Source organism: Balaenoptera musculus, chromosome 18 (assembly GCF_009873245.2).
Source record: "Balaenoptera musculus isolate JJ_BM4_2016_0621 chromosome 18, mBalMus1.pri.v3, whole genome shotgun sequence".
NCBI lineage: Eukaryota > Metazoa > Chordata > Mammalia > Artiodactyla > Balaenopteridae > Balaenoptera > Balaenoptera musculus.
In genome coordinates this window covers 12,973,069-12,992,279 of record NC_045802.1, presented here as the reverse complement: position 1 = coordinate 12,992,279, position 19,211 = coordinate 12,973,069, and the positions used below count along the sequence as shown (strand labels likewise).

Sequence of the window (19,211 nt, the reverse complement as noted above, 5' to 3'; positions counted from 1 at the left end):
TGTTTTAAGCTTTAAAAACGTGTTCTGATGAAGCTTTATAGAAGCAATATTGAAAAAACAAACACCCCTATCAAAAAATGGGCAGGCCTAAATAGATGAAAAGGGAGTCCTCTTGCACTGCTGGTGGAAATGTAAATTGGTGCAGCCACTATGGAGAACAGTATGGAGGTTCCTTTAAAAACTAAAACCCAAGCTGCCACACGATCCAGCACTCCCATTCCTGGGTATATATCCAGAAAAGATGAAAACTCTAATTTGAAAAGATACATGCCACCCCCATGTTCATAGCAGCACTGTTTATAATAGCCAAGACAGAAACAACCCAACTGCCATCAACAGATGATTGGCTTAAGAAGATGTGGTATATATATACAGTGGAATATTAGCCATAGAAAGAATGAAATATTGCCATTTACAGCAATGTGGATGGACCTAGAGAATATCAAACTAAGCGAACTAAGTCAGACAGAGCAAGACTAATGTTATATGATATCACTTATACGTTGAATCTAAAAAATAATACAAGTGAATCTATATACCAAACAGAAACAGACCCACAAAGACATAGAAAACAAACGTATGGTTACCATGTTGCAGGGGCGCTTAAATTAGGAGTATGGGATTAACAGATACAGACTATTATAGAGAAAACCGATAAGCAACAAGGATTTAACATATAGCACAGGGAACTACCTTCAATATCTTGTAATAACCTATAAGGGAAAATAATTGAAAAATATGTGTGTGTATATATATACAACTGAATTACTTTGCTCTGTACCTGAAACTAACACGATATTGCAAATCAACTATACTTCAATAAAAAAAAAAAGTTCTGATGAAGCTTTATAGAAGCCTTAGTAATTATTTTTAATACAGAATCAGTTCTGAAAATTAGGTTTTATTTTCTTGCTTTCAAAATACCATAAGCTTATTCTTGCTAATTCTAAATACCTTTGACGTCTTTTCCACCAATCCAAAATTGTTTTTATTTTTGTACAAGTCACGTATTATTTTTTTATTCAGGGTTCTGAACAAAGTTGCACCAGTCAAGAACAGGCCTTATCTGCTCAGCACACTGCAGTTATTAACCTTGCTGGAGTAGGAAGTTACATGCAGTCACAGGCAGCTGGTTGGTATCTTCATAACTAAATATGTTGAATTTATTTAAAGTATCTAATCTATTTGGGATCTCACCATTTTAACTATTTCTTTTCCTTGTGCAGTTACAAGGAAAAAGTTTAGTTGTATTTAATGTGTGAACTATTAAATTGATTAATTGATGGCACTCAGATTTTTTTCATTATTTTGATAATTGATTAAAGTGCTTTGACCTACATGTATTAACAGGAGTTAATGTTTTCCTCATGTTAAATTTTGTTGGGAAAATTTTACACAGTTACCCAGCTTACTAGGAAGCTTCTAAAGCTGTTAGCTCTTTATTTTTCCTGGGTTATTGAGACTGCATTTTTCTAGATTGCACAGTCTTTTGTCTCATTCCAGTGGCTTGTAGTTGTATGAATTAGGACTTAATAGTCAAGTAGCTTAGCTTCTGTAAGACACTTGTAAAAAAATGCGATTGTACTAAATGATTGCTCACCACTTCTAGTAATAAATGGTGCACCAAAGATACACCTTTAATGAAGATTATTTCATCAGTTGAAGATAGCAATTATAACTACATTTAATTAAAATCAAGAAGCCACATGTATAAGAAAACTGAGATACATTTTGAATTATCACTGGGCTTACTATGATGCCTTTAGAATCCGGTATAATTCCCAGTGTCCGAATTTGGAATAATTTATGTAAAGTTCTAATTTAGAGGCAGTGAATTTCCAAATGGAAATTTATTAGTATAAACTTTTACCCCACAAGCTATTTTTTCCTAAAATAGCTGTAGTATAATTTAGTGGAAAGAACTGTAGGCTGAAAAATGAGAATGTTCCTAGCTCCAGACGTGCCACTAATTACCTTTAAGTGAGTCACTCAAACGATCCAGGTCTGAAATGTCCTCAACTGAGCAGTGAGAGAGTTGAACTTATCCCTGATCTCACTCAGCTCTAAAACTGTTCACCACCTTTGTTGCTAATAGTATAGTCTGACATTCATTGTAACATCTTTTAGCACTTGTCTACCAGTTTTGTCCTTATGGTAATTTGGATTTCTCCCACTCCATTTCCTACTTGATTGGTTATATTTTAAAACAGCATACTGTATTCAACATTTTGCTAGAAAGCCTTCTCAACAAAATAGCACTAGTATCAAGTTTCATTGAGATGTAAGAAAAGAGAGGGATACAGTGCTTTGGCCAACATGCTCTCCCTTCTCTTCCATGTCCAGGAAGTTCTATCATCAGTGGTACCCTCAACTAACAGGAGTCTGTACTAAATTTATTCTGAAATGTCTGTGATTTGATACTTAAGATTAATCATACTGATACTTTTCTATTATTTCATTTTCTGTGTTGTCCTTTTCTAACCCTGGTAGCTTTCAAACTTTTTGACTGGCCTGCTTTCCCCTTCTCCTCTCTGTAGTGTTGTCTCAGCTTGGCTCTGCCGAGAACAGACCTGAGCAAAGCCTTCCTCAGCAGAGATTCCAGCTCTCCTCTGCCTTTCAACAGCAGCAGCAACAGATCCAAGTAATCCAGCAACTTCACTCTGGTTACATTTTTAAAGATACTCTGCTCCAAAAGTACTTCAAAATACCTTACTTTAGTTTTATGTTACTGTCTTTTAAGACTATACAGTAATTGGTAAATAATTTAGCAAATTTTATTTAGAAGTCTGACAACTTTAGCCGGTGAACTTGGAGCACTGAATACTTTGTACATTTAAGTCATACTCTTTTCCTAATTTAAAATCTTTCCTGAAGTGCTGGTGGCACATTAACATACATTTTTATAAGTTTCAGTACATTTTGAAATAGTTGTAAGTGCCAATGGTTAACTTTTTAATACTGTACTGCAGACAAAAGCAAGTATACCAGTGTTCCTATTTGTAAATGTCATACCCGTTTTAGAAGAATGTTGTTCCGTTATTCTAGAAGTCAGCATATTATAGTTGACTTTCTTTAATTTGCAGGGTGGTTTTATATTGCTATAAACTATCATACAACAAAATGGTAACTGAAGTTGCTGAGTTACTGCAATATAGACTGGCCAGGCAAAGTAACAGAAATACTTTTGAAGTTTACCAAGAGCCATTTTTAAAGCCCGCAGCAGGCTTCTGTGCCACTGGTGCTGTTTGACTGTGCATTGTCCTGATGTGGTATAGTCCTTTTTTGTTACCTTGGTGCTTTCTCCCTTTCAGTTTTGTTGTTTTCATCACTCTCAGGAAAAGCATCTTTCCACACCTGCCTACCTTGAACCTAACTTGGTTTCTCCCCTCTGCTTTGCAGCAGCTGCGGTTCTTGCAGCATCAGATGGCTATGGCGGCGGCGGCGGCAGCACAGACAGCTCAGCGGCATCGGCATCGGCATACAGGCAGCCAGTCAAGAAGTAAAACGAAGAGAGGCACGCCAACCACTCCAAAATTCTGAGTCTTGCATTATTTTCTTTCTTTTTAAAACGTAAGAGCATTGAATCAAAAGGATTCTGAGTTTCTACTTCGTTTTTGTTTTTTAACATGTGTCAGTATTTTACATTGCTAGATATACAAACTTTATACAGAAGCACAACCCTATGATTTTTAAATAAAAACAGGGAAATGGTTTAACGAACCATTAGGGTGGGTTTGCCTAAGTCATTGCTTTTTAAAAACGGTTTCACTGTACATAATACAGAAGTGACCTAAGAAATACTAGAAACATCTTTCAGAAGAATGTAGTTTGATATTTATTTAGTATAAAAGGTTTGTGCACAGTGTAACAAATACAGTTTTTACAAATCTGTTTTGAAAATGTGGTGGTTGTTTATTTGGGTTTCATACTCTTAAATACTTCATCCATCAGTTTTTTTACTTCTTTGTGTCTTGTAACTGCTCGGCTCATACAATCTTGAAGTTTAGCTCCAGTCAGTCCACTTCCACCTGAAAAATTATTATGCCAACACTTATTTTTACATGATCTACATCATGTCAAGTTATTGACATAAAACAAAAAAAGTGAATAATATAAACCAGTGGTGTGGTCTCAAGATTTGCAGGTTATGTTTTAACAAGACCTCCTGAAGTTTAAGAATCACTGACAGGGCTTCCCTGGTGGCGCAGTGGTTGAGAATCTGCCTGCCAATGCAGAGGACACGGGTTCGAGCCCTGGTCTGGGAAGATCCCACATGCCGCGGAGCAACTAGGTCCGTGAGCCACAATTACTGAGCCTGCGCGTCTGGAGCCTGTGCTCCGCAACAAGAGAGGCCACGACAGTGAGAGGCCCGCGCACCGCGATGAAGAGTGGCCCCCACTTGCTGCAACTAGAGAAAGCCCTCGCACAGAAACGAAGACCCAACACAGCCATGAATAGATAAATAAATAAATAAATAAAAATTTAAAAAAAAAAAAGAATCACTGACATATAATATAAAAATGCAAGGCATCTGAAGTAACAAAGAAACCACAGTAAATTTACATTACGTAAACCAGCAGAACATCCCACATTCCATTTGGCCCTCCCTAATATAAAGAAGCTCATGTTGAGTTTTCATCTACGTGTTTAGTACTGCAATGGAAGGAAAGTGCGTGCCTGGTTTGTGAAGACAACATAGCTTGCCTTCCTCGTCCATTACTACTGTTAAGGTTCCAGTTGCCAGGTTTTCCTCCTCTTCAGTGGGGTCAACTATAAGCAGAGTGCTATTTTAAAAATAAAATAAAAAAAATAAATTATCAACCCATGGGACAAATCTTATTTTAGAAAAAAGTACAAATTAAACTCACTACCTGCATTTTAGCTTAAGTAAGGAGCTAGACAGAACTGGTAGAAACCAGACAAGTTAATAGCAACCTGAAATTCTACTACTTGTAAGAATCTTTGTCCTCCCTTCAATTAAATATACAACCTTTTAATACATCTGATTAACTTACTCATCAAACACAGCAAAGGAAGTTGCAACTGGATGAGTTCTAATATTCAAATAACTTTTCTTCTTTAAATTAACTTCTGCTAAAGCAGTTTCTTCATTTATAGTTACTTCAGGCAACTGTACTAGAAAAAGGCGAATATGTAAAGTCAGTCTCTCACTCTAGTGAAAGAAACAGAAAGGCATTCTGTGCTTCATTAATTCACTTTTCCCTCTATTTAACTTGTCCAGAAGTATTATTTTTTAAAAAATATATCTTAGGACAATTAAGGCAAATACAGTAGATACAAACATGTTTTTCTTTAATTTAGAAACACATGAATGATAGGTAAGTCTTAACAAAAACCTTTAAAAATTTATTGAGAAATTTTACCAAAACAGAACATTCTAACACATAAGTAGGAACATTCCCTTTTATTAAGGTTGCTTACCATTTTTCAAAGCTGCTAACAAAGCAAAGGTGCAAGCATCCAAAATGTTTCCATCATGGTTGAGGCAAATGAGATCACAGTATAGAACCCAAGCAAGCTAAAATAGAGTTTACACAAAGTGGAAATTAAAGCCTTGATTGCTATAACGTGGTATTTGTTTCTACCTACAAACCACACCCTTGGCTAGACAATCAAGATAACCTTCAAGGCTCAGAAACTTTAAAAAAAAAAAATTAAATTTCCCCCACAAAAAACATTTCAGAATTAATAAAAGCTCATAGCTTCTTTATTCCTCTTACCTTTCCTGGAGAGATACATAAGTCCTCTTTCTGAATTACCTGTGAACTTGATTTGAAGACATAGAACACAGTAAATGAAAGTTCAAAAACTCTCTAAAATGAATGGTAGTCACATTTTATCATGATGATCTTACTTTTCAATGACATCTGCAATGAACTGGCTAGCCACCTGGGCCTCTTCTCCAGGAGGTCCAGACCGAAATCTCCAGGAACACAGAGGTGATAGATCCACATTAGGAACTGAAAGAAACTGCAGCTATGAACCAAATTTCACCTCTCGTTTAGTTTTAAAGATAATATCAATCCACGGCAAAGACAACTGTAGGCATAGATAGGCTTTCCAGGTGGAAAGCATTGTAACACATCAATTATATTCTTTTTCATCTTTGTGAGAATTATGCTTAGATAAAATTTATTTTTTCCCACACAAATAACCGCCCAGCCAAAAAAAAGCATGCGTTTAAGAAACAGCCTCAATCCTAAATTATTCACGAAAGTTTCTATGTTTCTTTCAAAATACCCCAATCTGTAACAGTAGATAGCCCCTCCAGTCATACCAACTGTTCTGCATTTTTAAAATGTTGGTTCCTACCATAAAGAAAAGATGGGGCTTCCCTGGTGGCGCAGTGGTTAAGAATCTGCCTGCCAATGCAGGGGACACGGGTTCGAGCCCTGGTCTGGGAAGATCCCACATGCTGCGGAGCAACTAGGCCCGCGAGCCACAACTACTGAGCCTGCGCGTCTGGAGCCTGTGCTCCGCAACGGGAGAGGCCACGACAGTGAGAGGCCCGCGCACCGCGATGAAGAGTGGCCCCCACTCGCCGCAACTGGAGAAAGCCCTCACACAGAAACGAAGACCCAACACACCCAAAAATAAATAAATAAATAAATTTATTAAAAAAAAAAAAAGAAAAGATGGTCCAAGTTAAGGAAAAAAACCACATAGTGGTATAAAGGAAAATTCTTTATGGAAACAGAAAAGTTTGCAATTACAGCCCTTTGCCTAAGAGAATCTATTTTCTTGGTTGATGACATCTGTATAAACCAAAAGTGATCAAACAAGTTTGATAAAAGGTATTTACAAAATTCTGTATCTTGCTATTATGCTATCTTCTAACATAAACATACACAAAACTTTTCAGGGACGTCTGAAGCTTATGAATAATTTTCTTCAACTCACCTACTAAGATTTAACTATAATAATAGTATTAACTGTCTTAAAGTATTTGTATTAAATTTATGAAGCCATTTAACTTACCAATATATCCTTTATCAGGGGCATCTGTTGGTGGTGCTCCAAATTCCTACAGAAGCAGACAAATGTTTCCTATGAAAGAAGCTACTAAAAAATTGTGAAGAAGTCAGTTATGGAAGGCTCTACCAAAGACCATCTTAGCTAGTTAACTACATCATGAGCATCTACTGGGAAGATGAACTTGGGAACGTATGTCAGGGGCTCTGGAACACTGGACCACTCCTCACTAGCTCTGCAAGGCAAGAAGGCAGCTGATGGTAGTGCTACTCATCAAAATTACTTGGGGCTCTTTAGATTTCTGTCCCACCCTCTCTTTCACTTATTCAGTAGCCAAGAATCTGAATTTAAACCCCAGGTGATACTGACACAGTCCGATTTAGGAACTGATGGTATAATGGTCAAGAGCAAAAGCCCTGGAATTACCGACCTGGTTCAAAAGTCAGACCCACACCTTTTGGCTGAGAGACTTTGGGCCAGTTATTGAAAGAACTTAGGTTAAGTAACTCAAGAGTTCAGTGTAGTCAAAAAAGCAGAGGCTTTGGAGTCAGTTATGTCTAAGTTCTATTTATGAGCCTTATGTTCCTGGACAAGTTATTGAACGTCATGTAAAATAGGAAATGAAGAGAGAAATACTTCAAATGATTATTCTGAGGATTAAACTGGATAATTCTGTAAAACACCTAACATAAGGTACCTGGAACATAGCAAATACTCAGTAAATAGTAGCTATTATTCCCTCAAGCTTTTCTTTTGAGCAATTTCTACACATTTGCACAGATTAAATGGCATCACTAGATAAAAATATGTCACCAAAAATCTCTCAATTTCTCAAATTACAACCAAATTCTTTAAAAAGTAAAGGTGGTGAGGATTTTTTTAAATTGTTCCATTTCAGCACATTTGAGAATGTTCATAAATTGTAATTAAGAGCCATTAAACTTGGGTTGTATTATCTAAAACTCAAAGGTGAAAACTTCGGAAATGAAAACAAATACTAAAAAACTGACACCTGATTGCCTAATCAACAGCAGAACTATAGGTGTATATTACAATCTAATAAATATATGAAGCTAATTTAGTAACTCAAATCTTAGTAATATATACAGTAAACCTACCGCTTTAATTCCACAAATCACTGTAGTATTTCCCAGCTTCACTAAAGAAGAACCATCTGCAGTACCAATTGAACCTGAAAAGGTAAGTATTTAAACAAAATGAAAAAGTGTTTTCGTCTTCTACATATGATTTTATCTTGCTACAAATCTGTTGTTTATGAAAATTTATTCCTTGCTTGAGTCTTTTTAAAATTACAGTTGACCCCTGAGCAACATGGGTTTGAAATGCACCCGTCCACCTATATACAAGGATTATTTCCAATAAATATTACCACAGTACTACACGATCCACAGTTGGTTGAGTCTGAGGATGCAGAGCCTCGGTTACGGAGCACCGATCCATAACTGTAAAATTACGCTCGGATTTCTGACTGTGCGAGGGCCGGCGCCCCAACCCCCTCGTCGTTCAAGGGACAGCCACACCAGTCTAAGGATTGTTCATTGTCCCTGAAGTGAGTTAATCATTTGTTGTTCAATCACAGGGCTGTTACAAAGATTTAAATCTCTTGACACAAAATCACTGTAATCCCTTAGACACGGTAGAATTTGTCTGAAATACTGTTTAAATGGCTCAGAGGCTAAAACTTGGGAATGTCATATAGGTAAAATTGGGAAATTCCATGTTTGCAACAGAAGGTTTAATAAATGTAAAATATATAAGAAAACCATGTCTTAGAAGTTCTGAACGGAGGAAGGCAGGAAAACACTTTACAGTTACTTTAAAATTTAACATGAGCATAACAACTGAGAGGACAGTGAGTTTAAAAAAACTTTACAAAGAAAAATTTACTTTAAAAAAAAACTTCTATTTTCAGAACTGAAGCAACTTCAACATTCTATTTTAGAACTCAAAATACCCTCACCTATGTTGACAGTTGTGGCTCTGAATTCACCAAGTTCTCTTCCATCAGGACGGCAATTCTCTTTCTAAATAAATATATTAAAGTAGATTACATCTACAAGTATATTTTACACACACCAGTGAAAATACACTAAACCTCGTTAATTCAAATTAATTTGAATTACTTGAAAATTGTCTTTTAAAAACTGAGGTATAATTGTCGTATGACATATTAGTTTAGGTGTGCAATGTAATGATTGATATTTGTATTTATGGAAAAAGCACATGATATCATTATCAAAAGGCAAAAAATGTACATAACCACCTTTACTTACCAAAAATCTCCTGTAATACTCCAGAGGTTCCACAGTTCTGAAACACATGTTAAAGATGAGATAAATTAGTAAATCAATATAAATCCAGAAACTGGCAAAAGTCTTAATAGTGTGGTGATGGAGCAGAAATCTCCAAAATTTGTAACTAAGTTTCTTTCAGGAATTCTAACGTTTATGTTGCCACGTGTTGCTAATTATAAAAATTAGATACCTTTGCAATAACCATACTCAAAAGCTGTCCTTAATTTTGCTGTAAACAAGTATAGGGTTGGAGCCCAAAACCCTAGGGCATCTTTAGAAGAGGATTAATACAGGTGTGAAAATAACATCACTCTCACTCTGAAGCAGGGATTCTTGGTGGGCAGGAAAAAAAGAGTTACATATTTGTTTTCACTATCCAGTGACTGAAATTTAGCATACTCTTCAATTATGACCGTTGGCAATAAACCATTATAATATTAGCCGTACCTGCGACTTTAACAACCACAGAGAGTAAATGTTTTCGTTTTTACTTCAGAGTTGTCGAAGGTACCTGTAAGAATCCTCGTTACTTCGAAATTCCAGAAGTTAGTTACTAAGCTCCCCAGGAGATCTTAATTAAGAAAGTTAATTCTAAAATAGATGTATATCTCATTATATCATAAACTTGGAATTTATACAAACAGATAACTGTTTCAGTACAATTGGTTTCCTTTGGAATCTTATTTGTTTTATTTATTTAAAACTGGACTCAGAACGAAAATCTACAGGCTTCTCCAGAGCGGCAGCAAAAACGCTTAAGTAAAACCTTCCGAGCGAGGAACAACGTTTTTAGAAATAAGTTTCAAGGGAGAGGGAGAGCAGTGTCGCAGGTGGTTCTAACAGAACACTTTCACGAAGTTACAACTGCTCCCCTGGGGCTGCAGGTCCACTACACACCAAGCCACAGCGCGTCGCAGCGGGTACCGAGTTCAACACAGCCCCTTCCAGCGCTCGCCTCCCCGGCGGGAAGACGCCCCCTTTCCTTTCATTACGACCACCTCCAGTCCTCCCGCCCGTCGCCCGCTTCCGTGGTGGAAAGAAGTGGGAACCAGGTAGGGGGGGGGGTCTCCCGGTGAGAAAATTCCGGGTAACGGGAGCCGCCAACCGGCACGGTACGAACTCGCGCCCGCCAGCCTCCCCCACTCACTTGAACCCGGCAGCCATCTTCCACCCGCGGGTCTGCGTCTGCGCATCTGCGTCTGCGCGTCTCCGTCTTCCGTCTGCGCCTGCGCCTGCGCGCGCGCCGCCGCCGCCTGGGTAGCACCGCCCCTTCCGCCGGCTCTGCGGTCCCGCTTCGCACTTTCAGTACTGACACCTGCGCCCTTCTCCCGCTGCCGGATATCTAGAAGGCAGGGTGGAGTGGGCGGAGTGGGCAGAGTGGGCGGAGCGGGCGGCGTGGGGACGGTTTCCAGCCTGCCTTTGCTTAGACTTCCCCTAGCCAGATGCCCCTCGAGGTTTCCTAGACTTTGACGCGTTTTGACGAATCGGCTATTACAGAAGTGATGAGTGCCTGTCTAGAGACTGTTGGTTGAAGAGTTTCAGAGAAAACCGACCTTATATAAAGCAAAGAATCAAGTGTTGAATGTGGAGCACAATTCCAATGTTTCAGGGTCCTTTTCCCGCCTCCTTCTTATTCTGGGCCCTGGGCTTGCCTTCTCCCACGTAAAAGCCTCCCTGCTCCAGCACCGAAGAATTACGTACATTTTCTGTGCCCTCGTTTTCCGCATCAGGTTACCTTTACAGGTGCCGGGAGCGGGCTCCAAAGGAGCAGTTTTTGTTGTAGCCTGTGTCGTGGCTCAAGACCTCCATCTCCCTCGTGTAAAATACAGGGCATCCAATTCAGTTTGAATGTCAGATAAACAAAGAGTATACCCAAAATAGTTCGTGTTATTGTTACCAGAAGCTGGGGGAGAACTGGGAAAGTTTTAGAAATAGATGGTGGTGATGGTTGCAGGAAATTGTGAATGCAGTTACTGCCACTGTAGTGTACACATAAAGTGGTTAAAATGGGAAATTTTATGTTTTATCACAGTTTTTAAAAATTAATGTAATATACCAAAAACAAATGGGTGGGTTATATGGTGTGTTTTATTTTAATAATGCTGTTAAAAAACGATTCGTTGCCTATGTGAAATTCAACTTAAGTGGACATCCTGAATTTGTACTTGCCAATTCTGGCAACCTTATCTACGGTGGAACAGAGCGCCTGCCCCCCGCCCTCCCCAAAACGGACTGAGCGCCTCCCATACAACTACATATTCTTCGCCTCGCCGCGCGGGGGCGCTGTGGGCGGCGCGGGCTCCCGGGTCGTGGCCGAGTCTGGCCGCGCGGCGGCGCTGTGGGCGGCGGGCGCCCGGCCGGCCGGGTCTCTCTGCGGGTGGGAGGCGGGGCTGCGCGGCCGCACTTCCGCATGTGTGTAGGCGCGGGATAGGGCGGGCAGCGGCGGCGGCGCCGGCATGGAGGATGGTTCCGCTCCTGCTGCAGCTGGCGGTGCTCGGCGCGGCGCTGGCGGCCGTAGCCCTGATTCTGGTGAGGAGAGGGGTTGGGGACCGACGCGGGCCTGGGCTCACTGCTCTGCGGGAGACTCGGCCCCCAGGCATCCTCTCCTCCGCGCTGCCGGCTCTTGGGCGTGTCCCTTACACCATACTTCCATCTGAGCCTTGACCCCAGAATTTCCTCTGCTAGAATTTCACACCCCCTTTCTTCCGTTCTTTATGTTTATTTTAGAGTTTTATATCCCTGCGTGCCCAGAGCCTAGTACTTGTGTTTACTGGGACATGCCCACCCTGTCTTATGTCACCCCCTGGTCCCCGGACTCTGCCCACCTGCCCTCTCAGCCTCGACCTCTCCAGGATTTCCTCCCGGGTCTGCAATCGCTGTAGTTCTGGCCCCATCGGGGAGGTCTTGAGCCCCCAGAAAGTGCTTTCTAGACACTCCCTTTCCTGGTGTAGTTAAGCAAATAGAAAGTGTTGATAGCACTGACAAGAGCCATCTGTTACAGATTGGATAAATCAGCGGATCAGGAAGACCCACTAGGGACATAGGAAGACCAAGATAGACAAAGCCTGGTGTTACCGTATGCCTGGGGGTCGTTATGTCCTAGAATTCAACACCCTAAGCTTGCTGCCTCTAAAAGAGACAGTACAGGGGAATTCAAACTCCGATTTTCTTTGCCGTTACTGTGGAAACGCGGAAACATTGTAGCACTTGCTGATCCATAGGTAATAGGAAATTTGCCAAGTGAATTTTCTCCCATATAATTGGAATGGGCCTGCCTCTAGTTAGTAAATGGAGCGTTTTCCGCTTCCTTGACGTTAAGGTTAGCAGCCTAGATAGCATTGCCAGGAAGGCCACTTTGCCATCTGGCCAGAATTTATGGCTTAGAAGTAGTGTAGATAGAGAAAAAGTGGTGTATCCTGACTTCTTTAGGGTTTATGTCTGGGTGAGAGAGGAATCCTCTCTTTCCCTTAGTAGTATATGGAGATTTGGGGGGGGGGTTCAGGTTTTGGGTGGGACAGAGCTTGACAGAATCCTAGACTGAATCTTCCTTGTGTTGACTGTGTTGCACAGATTTAAATGTGTACGTTATGAGATTGTACTGGAAGTATTTGATCCTATTAGCTGGAAGTGGTTATAAGAGTTCTTATTTATTGAGTACTTACAGTATGTTGGGTATTGTATTCAGCATTCAACAGGGATTATCTCATTTGATCTTTAAAACAGTGCTGACAGAAATGTTATCATTAGCTTCCTTTGGTGAGGAAGCTGATGAGCTGGTATGCAAATGTTACCCAACTAGTGGAACTTTTTTTTAAATTAATATATATGTATATGTGTGTATATATACACACATACACACACACACACACACACATACATGTATCTCCCCACTGTCTCCTCACCCCACTTCCTTTCTGAATTACTTTTGAAGCAAATTCAAGGCATAACATTTTATCTGTAAATCCTAAACATTTATCTCCGAAGATAGGACCCCCTTTTTAAAATATAACCACAATAAGGTTTATTGCAGATTTTTTTTAACATTGTTCAGTGATTTCACATACCCCATCAGTTCAAATGCCTCATGTATGTGTTAGTAAATTGGTTTGTTCCATTCAGTATTCACACACACGTAGCACTTGGTTGGTATGTCTCAAGTCTATTAAACTATAACAATTTCTCCTCCCTTTTTTTTTTTTTCCTTTTCTTTAATAAGCGGTCATTTGTCCTGTAGAATTTCTCACAATCTGGATTTTACTAATTGCATCCCTTAAGTGACTTTTAACATCTTACTCTGTTCCCTGAATTTCCTGTAAACTGCTAGTTACATCTAGAGATTTGATGAAATGCATGTTTGAGTGTTTTAATCAAAAGAAGTGTGTGAGTGATGCTGATTACTTCCTTTTGTGTCGTATCAGGAGGTGTGTAATCTCTGATTTTCTCTGGTATTAAGAGGGATTCTTGGGTTCAGGAGTTGTTAGCTTGACCCACCGATCATAAAGTTTGTCATTAACCCAATGGTTTAGCAGTCATTGATGATCACTGCCTAAATCCAGTATTTCACTGTGGGTTGCAAAGTGGAATATTCTGACTGTATCATTCCTTCTTCATGTACTACCTGGAATTTTATAATGAAAAAAATTTCATCCTCAGCTATTCGATAACGCTGAAATATCTTTCATATATAAAAGGTAAGATAAAAGGCAAGTTTTCAAAATAATGAGATGGTTCCCTGGCATCTTACAAAGGTGACTAATTTTTTATATTTAGTATCATTATGGATCCGTGATATAAAATTTTTCATGTGTTCTAATACATTGCATTAATTATTCTTTTTGCTGCTTAAAATTTCCCCCTCACAGGCCAATGGGAGCCTGTCAGTTGGCTACTTTGTCATGATTGTTGGTAGCCTCCTTGCTTTCCCGTCTCTGACCACCATTGTACATTTCCTGGCCTGGACCTGAATCAGCCATTCCTCTTAGAAGCATTGGTTACTTTTAGTAGGAAATTGAATTTAGAAACCACCATCTGGACACTAGGGGTGCAGAGCAGGAACTCTTTAACCACTAGTCTGGATACTGCCTTCATATTCATACTAATCAGAAGCATATTCAATTTCAGTATGTACCCAATAGAATATTATAAATGGCCACTGAAGTACAAATGAGTAGCATTCCAAAAGTTGGTAGGTTGATTGTTTTGAAAGCAGAAAGTATACCAATGGAAACAATGTTACAAAGAATGGTTATTTCCAGGGCTAGGTCCCCACTGAATATGGAAGGGGGTTATATAATGTTAGCAGTGGGATGGTGCCTACAGCCTACAAGTTTGATACCTGACTCCAAAAAAATAGTGTATTCTGAATTCAAATCTGGGATAAGTATCAAGAATATATTCTTAAGCATTACTGATCCCTACTCTGGGGGTTGGGGGACTCTTCCCTTCCTACCCTGGGTCAACCTGGTCTCAGATGGGAGGTCTGCCCTCACCTACAAGCTCTACCTGCAGTGTGTCCTCGATCACATAGGCTCCAAGTGGGTTGGGGCCTCGCTGTGTGTGTACCAGGGATTGGGAGTTCAGGGCATCTCAGAGTAGATGGCACTTCTGTAATGACTGTTCCCTTTTAGATCTGGGGTGACAGAGGCTGGGGAATGACAGGTGAGAGGAGACAAAGAGCCTCCTAGAGCGTTAGGGAAAATGCTTAGTTAGGGAAAAAAGGGCAATAATAATCAGTTCACAAATAGGGGACTGACCGGTTTGAATTTTGAAGTCACCTCCAGACCATTGTGAATGGACTAAAACAGTGAATATTTCACCCCAGGGCGAAAAAATCATGCAAATGATGTATTCTAATGTAGCAAATGTTTAAAAAGGTCAACATAACACAATTTCTCATTAACATATCCGCTTTTAGATTTCCTTTGTTGCATTTATAACTGCTACAGAGATGCCACACCTTCATCGACAAGAAGATGAGAAGTTCTTCTTAAATGCCAGAGGCCAGAGGGAAGCCTTACCCAGCATACGGGACTCGCCTACCAAGCAGCTTTCTGTGGTCGTGCCTTCATACAATGAAGAAAAACGGTGTAAGCCCTACTCGATTTTTTTGGTAAGGGGTAATTTGGGAAGAAAAGGAAATTTAAAGTATGGACTTGGCCAGAGCGTTGATACATGTGGGCTGTGGAGAGTGCGCGGCTGGCAGTTGTAGCTCAGAAGAGGAAGAATGAGTGTCAGCAGCCACGTCAAGTCTAGGGCTGAAGTGTTCTAGAGAAGTGATGAGCAAGAGGGAACAGACGACAGACATTCCAGGTGGAAGTGGCCGCTGGGGGACAGTCCAGGAGGGACTTGTTAGGTTATTCAGGCATTTTCCGTATGTAAACTGTGTTCTGGGACTGGGCAAGTCGTTTTCAAAAGCAATTTTTAATATATATTTTTTTCTTTAAGTGCCTGTAATGATGGATGAAGCTCTGGGCTATCTAGAGGAGAGACAGGTATTGTGTTTTCTCGTCCAATATGGGGTCTAATTAAAACTAGAGCAGGTCATCAAGCTGTGGACCCCAGGCTAGATCCACCGTGAGAGGCAGTGCCGGCCGTTCTTGGGCCATCGTGGTCCTGGCCTCTGCGCTCAGCACGTTGCCAGCCGTCAGGCATTTGCAGGCAAGCCCGACAGCTCACTCTCTCCAGAGCAAACAGGAGAGCTGATGTTCCTCTTACAGACTCTGCCTCCCCCCTTTGATCCTTTCTTGCCTGATGATATACTTAAAATTGAGTGATAGTGTGTCTGCAGACTTTGTATGACAGCACAATGCTGTTTCTGCTTTTGTGACTTTTTAAGTAAGATGTTTATTTGAAAAAGACCTATAACTAGAGTGAAATCATTTTGTATGTCTTTATTATTCTGTAGAGTCCCCCCCTCATTTATTTTCCTCTGCTTTCTCTGCATAAAGAGAAGAAAAGTAGCATGTGCCCCTCTTTTGTATCCGCTGCCATTGGAATCTCTTGGGAGAGTTTAAGAAAATAAGTAAGATTTATGGCTGTTTCTTTTTTTTTAGAAAACTCCTTGTTTTGATTTACTTTGTTTTAGGTTTTTTTGGGTAAAGGGAAAAGAGAAGATTCATCGAAAGAGGAAAAAAAAGAGGAAGAGGACTGAGCCCTTATTATATTTGAGCTTCTGCCTCTTCTGTTATGTGTAATCTGCACACCAGCCATGTGGACTAGGTTGTGGGTTTTTTTGCGAGAAAATAGGCCCAAAATGCTAACTTGCCCGAGGTCATAAAGCTAAGAAGTGGCACAGCCACGTGGAACCTGCACCCCTGACTTCAGACCTCATGGCTTTGCCTTGTATACCTCATAGCCTCTGAGTGGTGCTCAGGAGGGCAGCCAGGGGAGCGCGGGAGGCCCACGGAGACTTGGTCCGTGTTCACCCTCAACTCCCACCCAGTCTCGGGTCTCCTTTCTGTCCTTGGCCTTTTTCCTTTATGTGCTTTGTGCACTTATATTTATGTTCATATTTATACATATCAACACTAAAACAATTGTTTCTTTTTTTTTAATTTTTTTTTTATTGAAGTAGAGTTGATTTACAATGCTGTGCCAATCTCCGCTGTACAGCAGAGTGACTCAGTTATACACATGTATACATTTTTTTTTTAATATTCTTTTTGGTTATGGTTTATCAGAGGATACTGAATATAGTTCCCTGTGCTGTACATTGGGACCTTGGTGTTTATCCATTCTAAATGTAATAGTTTGCATCTACTACCCCAAACTCCCAGTCCATCCCTCTCCCCCCCCCACCACCTTTGGCAAGCACAAGTCTGTTCTCTATGTCTATGAGTCTGTTTCTGTTCTGTAGATAGGTTCATTTGTGCCATATTTTAGATTCCACATATAATTGATGTCATATGGTATTTGTCTTTCTCTTTCTGACTTACTTCACTTAGTATGATAATCTCTAGTTGCATTCATGTTGCTGCAGATGGCATTATTTCATTCTTTTTTATGACTTGAGTAATATTCCATTGTATATATGTACCACATCTTCTTTATCCATTCATCTGTTGATGGACATTTAGGTTGTTTCCATGTTTTGGCTATTGTGAACAGTACTGCTGTGAACATAGGGGTGCATGTATCTTTTTGAATTATAGTTTTGTCCGGGTATATTCCCAGGAGTGGGATTGCTGGATCATATGGTAATTCTATTTTTAGTTTTCTGAGGAACCTTCTTACTGTTTTCCATAGTGGCTGTATGAACTGACATTCCCACCAACAGTGTAGGAGGGTTCCCTCTTCTCCACACCCTCTCCAGCATTTATTTGTAGACTTCATAATGATGGCCATTCTGACTGGTATGAGGTGGTACCTCATTGTAGTTTTGATTTGCATTTCTCTAATAATTAGTGATGTTCAGCATCTTTTCATGTGCCCACTGGCCATCTGTATGTCAACTTTGGAGAAAGTCTATTAAGGTCTTCTGCGCATTTTTCAATTGGGTTATTTGTAAAACAGTTGTTTCTTAACTTCTTTACAACGTTATTAGAAATCTTGATGGCAGTCATGCCAAATTGTGGTATTTTATTTTTGCTTCTTGCAGAAACAAGATCCTGCGTTCACTTATGAAGTAATAGTAGTTGATGATGGCAGCAAAGACGAGACTTCAAAGGTAAGTAAACTTGCTTTTAGAATTGCCAACAGATGGAATAATTTGCAAATGTAAAATCATATTTCCGCTCGTCAGAGAACCCTAAAGGTGTGCCAGATACTCTCCATTTAACATAAGTGGGTAGTAGAAAAAGCAGAGAGATTTCATATATGGGAAGCTGGAAAACATATCTGCCTTTCCACTGCTCCTTGAGACCAGGGAAGCTTGGAAGGTCACCAAATAGGGAGAGAGTACACATAACAACAGTTCACCTTGGCCTCTGGGGAACCCTCTTTGCCCACCAATTTATGGTTCCTTTTATTCTAAGCATAATTCTTTTCTGTATGCTCCACCTTAACTTATGGTTTCTAAAGTAGTCATGCAAATAGGAAGACACCTTCATATCTGCCCCTGGGGATTGGGTATGTCCTTTGGCCTACCCCACAGTCCCTTCTAGATTGACCCATGGGGTGACAGTATCTTAGGGTTTATCCTCTCTCCTTCCTGCATTCCTAGACCTGTAACTGCTGGGCCCTGGTGCATTAATCCTGCAGTAGTACATGTATTAAATCTTGTCAGTGATCCTGATTAATTACTCTCCAACATCAAAGTATTTTTGTTATTACAACTGCTTCACATTTTGTTTTTTTTGACACTCATGTTTCTATAATAAAAGATTCACTTACGGTGCTATTAATATTCCTGTTAAATGGCAACATAATAGATCTTAAAATAAATATACAGGGAAATATCTGTTCACCTGATTATTCATCAGTTATGATTTTGGTCAACTCCAGCTGTGCAGGAAGTGCTGGACACTGGCTAGACCCCACAGGTACACGCGCCTGCCCCCTGGTATAAGGAGCCCCCAGGACGGTCAGGCAGCACGGCTCCAATTTCTGTAATGCAGGTAAAAATGGAGCCAAAGAGAAAGATGCTGAAAAGAATTTGAGAGAAAGAGAAGTGACTTTTGAACTAAACCCCTAAGGGTGATGATGACTAGGAACACGGAGGATGGTACATTCAAATTGGAAAAAAATAACGTGAACAAAGGCATAGAGGCCTGGAAGTACTGGTGGATCTGTGTTAGGAAGAGTAGGTGCTGCACTTGGAATAGTATGACATGAAAGATGAACACCAACTGTCCAACAGTTTATTAGCATATGAAGGGAGCGGTGTAGAAAGTCAGCATCAGGCATCTACTGCTGAGATGACAGAGCAGCCTCAGCCCAGCTGAGAAGAAGCAGCTTTTCCTGAAG

The 19,211-nt window shown here is 40.2% G+C and overlaps 3 protein-coding genes across 23 annotated transcripts in view; 2 read left to right on the top strand and 1 right to left on the bottom strand.

Annotated features, from left to right (window-relative positions):
• The window catches only part of SUPT20H (SPT20 homolog, SAGA complex component), a 39,512-nt gene extending 35,617 nt beyond the window's left edge, over positions 1-3,895 (top strand). For 9 of the 17 annotated variants that reach the window (XM_036831435.1, XM_036831434.1, XM_036831443.1 and 6 more), the window contains 3 exons: positions 1,027-1,132; positions 2,538-2,641; positions 3,400-3,895. In XM_036831435.1, coding sequence (XP_036687330.1) covers positions 1,027-1,132; positions 2,538-2,641; positions 3,400-3,540 — 351 coding nt within the window. In that variant the 3' untranslated portion in view covers positions 3,541-3,895. The remainder of the gene's footprint in view (positions 1-1,026; positions 1,133-2,537; positions 2,642-3,399) is intronic. The other 8 variants (XM_036831448.1, XM_036831449.1, XM_036831446.1 and 5 more) reach the window with 7 other exon arrangements.
• EXOSC8 (exosome component 8) lies at positions 3,812-10,507 on the bottom strand. The gene is made up of 11 exons (XM_036831461.1): positions 10,456-10,507; positions 9,288-9,324; positions 8,975-9,038; positions 8,112-8,185; positions 7,000-7,045; positions 5,876-5,981; positions 5,742-5,787; positions 5,443-5,539; positions 5,016-5,136; positions 4,678-4,784; positions 3,812-4,028 (listed from the first exon to the last, which is right to left on the bottom strand). Exons 1-11 carry the CDS (start codon positions 10,470-10,472, stop codon positions 3,913-3,915), a joined length of 831 nt encoding a protein of 276 aa, XP_036687356.1. The 5' UTR covers positions 10,473-10,507; the 3' UTR covers positions 3,812-3,912.
• Positions 10,508-10,672: 165 nt separating this feature from the next.
• Positions 10,673-19,211, top strand: part of ALG5 (ALG5 dolichyl-phosphate beta-glucosyltransferase) — a 39,591-nt gene continuing 31,052 nt past the window's right edge. The window contains exons 1-4 of one of the 5 annotated variants that reach the window (XM_036831459.1): positions 10,673-10,970; positions 15,223-15,394; positions 15,753-15,799; positions 17,905-17,973. In XM_036831459.1, coding sequence (XP_036687354.1) covers positions 15,256-15,394; positions 15,753-15,799; positions 17,905-17,973 — 255 coding nt within the window. In that variant the 5' untranslated portion in view covers positions 10,673-10,970; positions 15,223-15,255. Of the gene's footprint in view, positions 10,971-11,703; positions 11,838-15,222; positions 15,418-15,752; positions 15,800-17,904; positions 17,974-19,211 lie in introns of those variants that run through there. The other 4 variants (XM_036831456.1, XM_036831457.1, XM_036831458.1 and 1 more) reach the window with 4 other exon arrangements.